The 6,009-nt window shown below is 39.4% G+C and overlaps 1 protein-coding gene across 1 annotated transcript; it reads left to right on the forward strand.

The window, feature by feature from the left end:
* Positions 1-2,656: 2,656 nt before the first annotated feature.
* Positions 2,657-4,624, forward strand: LOC127074100 (uncharacterized; the record flags this gene model as incomplete). Its single annotated transcript, XM_051015393.1, has 3 exons — positions 2,657-3,059; positions 3,495-3,632; positions 3,741-4,624. Coding segments are annotated over exons 1-3 (1,425 nt in total), but the record flags the coding sequence as incomplete, so codon positions are not given.
* Positions 4,625-6,009: the final 1,385 nt, after the last annotated feature.

Genomic DNA, 6,009 nt, shown 5'->3' on the forward strand with positions numbered 1-6,009 from the left:
AGAGTACTGGTTAGTAATTCATACCTTCTATAATGGTCTCTTGTACAACACAAGGTTAACAATAGACGCCGCCGCAGGTGGTGCGCTTATGGATAAACCTTACGCTGACGCTTATCAACTTATCGAGAGCATGGCCCAAAACCATTATCAGTGGGGAAGCGACCGAACAATGGTAGAAAAACCTCAAACAAAAGGGGGCATGTACGAGGTAAGTCGCCTTGATCATGTTAATGCAAAAGTGGATGATCTTGCCCAGAAAATCGAAAGTTTGAATGTATCACCTCCAGCCACCGTGGTTGCCGTAACTCAAAATTGCGAAGTCTATGGAATTCAAGGTCACACTCCTACAGATTGTCAACTCCTAACAAGAATCCAAGCAGCGCAAGTGAACTATGCTCAAGGAAATCCCTACTCGCATACCTATAACTCAAACTGGAAGAACCATCCTAATTTTTCATATAAGAGTAATAATGCTTTATACGCACCAGGTCAAGCTCCCAGTCAAGCCCCAGCTATACCTCCTGGATATCAAAAGCCGACCCCATCTACACCTAACAATAACGTTCCTAGGAAATCCAACTTGGAAATCATGATAGAGAACTTCATAGCTTCTCAACAGCAAACGAATAAAGAGTTCTTAAACCAGAATGTACACACTAACGAACAAATTAAACAACTAGCAAGTAAAGTAGATGCCCTGGCTACCCATAACAAAATGCTGGAAACACAAATCTCGCAAGTAGCTCAACAACAAGCGCCTACTGCTGCCCCAACTGGTACATTTCCTGGACAGCCCCAACCTAACCCGAAAAGCCACGCTCATGCAATTATATTAAGAAGTGGAACAGAGGTAGAAGGACCGTCTGACCCAAGGATTGAAAACCAAAACTCTAAAAAGTCAACTGAGGAAGAAAGTAAACCTAAGGAAAAGGAAGAGTGTAATAAGGAAACCGTAGAAAAGAAAGAACCTTATGTACCTCCGCCACCTTACAAACCACCTATCCCTTATCCTCAAAGGCAAATTAAAACCAAAGACGCGGGCCAATTTAAAAAAATTGTTGACCTACTGAAACAATTAGACGTCACCATTCCTTTTACAGAAGTTATTACACAGATGCCCTCATATGCTAAGTTCTTAAAAGAAATTCTTTCTAATAAAAGGAAACTTGAAGATAGCGAAACCGTTACACTCACTGCTGAGTATAGCGCAATAATCCAGAATATGCCTCCTAAACTTAAAGACCCTGGTAGTTTCTCTATACCCTGTCACATAGGAAAATTTGTCATAGACAAAGCTCTATGTGATTTAGGAGCCGGTATCAGTGTTATGCCCTTGTCCATATGCAAGAGACTGGAAATGGGAGAATTAAGACCAACTAAAATGTCTGTGCAATTAGCAGATCGTTCCGTTAGATATCCTGTAGGAATTCTTGAAAACGTTCCCATGCGCATAGGTCAATTCTACATTCCCACCGATTTTATAATTATGGACATAAGAGAAGATGAAGTTACCCCCATTATATTGGGAAGACCATTCTTAGCAACCGCCAGTGCTATCATAGACGTAAAACGAGGACGACTCACTTTCGAAGTAGGAGAAGAGAAAATTGAGTTCATTCTTTCCAAATTTTTGAAAGCACCTGCAATAGATGACACATGTTACTTCATGGATATCATCGACGAATGCATAAAAGAAACAGAATTAGAAAATGACGATTTGTTTGACTGTCGTGTAGAAGACAGACTTAACCAATGTTTAGCAATACCATCGGATCCTACGCAATGCCTCAAGAAACCAACCCTCGACCTGAAAACACTTCCCAAAAATCTGAGATATGAATTCCTAGACTTAGAACTTGAACGACCAGTGATAGTAAATGCAGACCTAGGAAAACTCGAAACCGAAAAACTCCTACATATCTTAAGAAAATATCCAACCGCACTAGGATACAACATCAACGATCTTAAAGGGATAAGTCCTTCTATTTGTATGCACCGCATCATGCTAGAAGAAGACTGTAAAACTTCTAGGGAACATCAGAGGAGACTAAACCCGATCCTGAGTGAGGTAGTAAAGAAGGAAGTAACGAAATTATTAGAGGCAGGTATCATATATCCTATATCTGATAGCAAATGGGTTAGCCCTGTACACGTAGTACCAAAGAAAGGGGGTATAACCGTGATCGAAAATGAAAAAGGAGAAACTATAACCAAACGAATTGAATCGGGATGGAGAATGTGCATTGACTATAGGAAGCTAAATAAAGCAACCCGAAAAGATCATTTTCCTTTACCATTCATAGACCAGATGTTAGAACGATTAGCCAAGCATTCTCATTTCTGCTATCTGGACGGTTACTCAGGCTTCTTTCAAATACCAATTCATCCTGATGACCAAGAAAAGACAACGTTCACATGTCCTTTTGGTACTTTCGCTTATCGACGAATGCCGTTTGGCTTGTGCAATGCTCCTGCAACCTTCCAAAGGTGCATGATGGCAATATTCGCCGATTTTCTCGAAAACATCATGGAAGTCTTTATGGATGACTTTTCCGTATGCGGGCAAAGTTTCGAAGAATGTCTTGAAAACCTAGAAAGAGTTCTAGAACGATGTGTAAAAGTAAACTTAGTACTTAATTGGGAAAAATGTCACTTTATGGTACAAGAAGGAATTGTTTTAGGACACATCATATCAAATAGAGGAATTGAAGTAGACAAAGCCAAAATAGAAGTAATCGAAAACCTTCAACCTCCGAAAACTGTGAGAGAAGTACGAAGCTTCTTAGGACATGCCGGTTTTTACCGACGATTCATTAAAGATTTCTCTAAAATAACTAAACCTTTAACCGGATTATTAATGAAAGACGCTGAATTCACCTTCGACAATAAATGTTTAGAAGCATTTCAAACACTTAAACAAGCATTGATCTCCGCGCCCATAATTCAGACTCCGGATTGGAATGAACCATTAGAAATAATGTGTGACGCAAGTGACTACGCCGTAGGCGCTGTTTTAGGACAACGAAAGGATAAAAAACTTCACGTCATATATTATGCGAGTAGAACTCTAGATGAAGCACAAATGAATTACGCCACGACCGAGAAAGAACTTTTAGCAGTAGTATTTGCACTAGATAAATTTCGTTCTTACTTGGTCGGAGCTAAAATAATCGTTTACACTGATCACGCTGCCATTAAGTACCTCTTAACAAAAAAGGACGCTAAACCTAGACTCCTAAGGTGGATCTTGTTGCTACAAGAATTTGATTTGGAAATCAAAGATAAAAAAGGAACTGAAAACGTAGTAGCAGATCACCTTTCTAGACTCGAAAACCTGGAACCGGAAAGAACATCGATCAATGATGATTTCTCATACGATAAACTTATAGCTAATTTGGAAGAAAATAGAGCCGATGAACAGGTAGAGACCACCTTGGCTATATGCGTTACACCATGGTACGCTGATTTTGTCAATTATTTAGCCGCCGGAGTAGTTCCACTTGATTTATCCTACCAACAAAAGAAACGATTCTTCCATGACATAAAACATTATTACTGGGAAGACCCTTTACTTTTCAAAAGAGGCCCCGATGGTATTTTCCGTCGCTGTATACCTGAAGAAGAGATAGAAAGTATAATCCAACATTGTCATTCCGCTCCTTACGGTGGACACGCAAGTACATCCAAGACCTGCTCTAAAATCCTACAGGCCGGTCTTTATTGGCCAAACATATGGAAAGATGTGCATACCGCTGTCAAGAAATGCGATAGGTGTCAACGCACAGGAAACATATCTAGACGTGACGAGATGCCACAAAAAGGCATTTTGGAAGTAGAAATTTTCGACGTGTGGGGAATAGATTTCATGGGACCTTTTCCACCTTCTTTCGGTAACAAGTACATACTCGTAGCGGTTGACTACGTATCAAAATGGATTGAAGCTATAGCTTCTCCAACAAACGATACACGAGTAGTAATTAGACTCTTTAAGAATATAATCTTTCCAAGGTTCGGTGTCCCAAGAATAGTAGTCAGTGATGGTGGATCGCATTTCATATCTAGGATATTCGAAAAACTATTGTTTAAGTATGGTGTAAAACATCGAGTAGCGACACCTTACCATCCTCAAACTAGTGGACAAATGGAAGTGTCTAACAAAGAAATTAAACAGATATTGGAAAAAACAGTCGCCACCTCGAGGAAAAACTGGTCATCAAAATTACCCGAAGCTTTATGGGCATATCGAACCGCTTACAAAACTCCCATTGGAACAACCCCATTTAGGCTTATTTATGGTAAATCTTGCCACCTCCCAGTGGAGTTAGAACATAAGGCCTATTGGGCTATTAAAAATTTAAATTTAAACTATAAGGCCGCCGGTGAAAAGCGAATTCTTGATATAAACGAATTAGAGGAACTTAGACAAGACGCATACGAAAATGCCAGAATCTACAAGGAAAGAACGAAAAAATGGCATGATAAACGCATATCAAGGAAAACTTTCAAACAAGGCGATGTAGTCCTATTGTTTAACTCTAGACTTAAGTTATTCCCAGGAAAACTACGCTCTAGGTGGTCAGGCCCTTTCCAAGTCACTAATGTCTTTCCTAGTGGGGCTGTAGAAATTAAAGGAAAATCTATTGAAGCATTTATCGTAAACGGGCAGCGTCTGAAACATTATCACTATGATGAAAACAATGAAGACTCGCAAGTCCTGCACTTAGACGTATTGTCTCCTAAATTTATAGATTAACATTTAATAGTTTTATGTCGAGCTTGCGACATTAAACAAAGCGCTTCGCGGGAGACAACCCACAAATTTTTACTATTTTTTCTTTGATTATTCTTTTGATTTTATTCAGTATTCATTCTTCATTTATTTTATTTTATAAAACTTTTCTTCTTTTCTTCTTTCGGCATCTGGCCAAATCCTGACTAAATTCTTGTTTTTCTTTTCTTTAGTTAACACTAACCTGATGGGACATATTGATCGTATGGGTATCAAATTCCGAGGGAGAGCTCAGAGACAAAAATTTGAAGAACTAGCGGAGAGAGAGATGCACCCAAGTTTTTATGCTGATGATTGGGCAATGACTGTCCTTGGACTAAGAGAGAGTGTCCTATATCTGCTGAGTCAAATAGGGTGGGAAACCACTCCTATTCAAAGACAATTTGTTACTTACCGGAGGCTAACTCTAGAATTCCTTAGCTCCCTGATCTATTTACCAAACCATGGAAAAGGAATAAACCGAGGTTTCATTCAGTTCAGGATGTTCAATATGGAGTATCAGTTTAACATTCAAGAATTCACTAACCTTTTAGGGTTCCCTACTTCTTTTGATACATTCACCATGAGCCAAGAAGACCTTTTTGAATATAGAGAGCTTGAGCATTTTTGGGGAAGTTTGATGGGAAATGACGACCCTGAGGAACATGAGTTTCTTTCTGGAAACATACATAACCCAGCTTTTCGTTATTTCCACAAGATCCTAGCACACACTCTTTTTGGGAAAAAATCAAACACTACCACAGTATCACGTGATGAACTCTTCATAACATTTTATGCTTCCCAGAACCGTCCAGTGAATGGTGCCACTTATATGTTGGCGAGTTTTGACCGCCTTATTCAAGATGACCGTGCACCGATCCTAATAGGAGGATTGATAACTATGATTGCTAATGCTATTGGATTGCGCCAACCCATGCTTGATTTGAACCCTTTTTGTGGCATTGAGCCTATGAATATACCTTTCCTCTTCAACACTATGTTTATAGGAAACCTTGGACCTGAAGAGTTTGAACTAATAATTAATAACCAAGCTTTTTACCTATTCACCATGCCTAGTCCGATGACTAGTGTCCATAACCAAAATAATTGGCTCTACAACCTGAATGGAATACCTTCTCCTGTTAGATCTGTTGAATCCATCCAAGATTATGAGATTTGTGACGACCAGATTCCCTATGCTGAGTCTGATCCGCAGACACCAACTAGTTACCATGATGCTG

This window comes from Lathyrus oleraceus, chromosome 1 (genome assembly GCF_024323335.1).
Source record: "Lathyrus oleraceus cultivar Zhongwan6 chromosome 1, CAAS_Psat_ZW6_1.0, whole genome shotgun sequence".
Classification (NCBI taxonomy): Eukaryota; Viridiplantae; Streptophyta; class Magnoliopsida; order Fabales; family Fabaceae; genus Lathyrus; species Lathyrus oleraceus.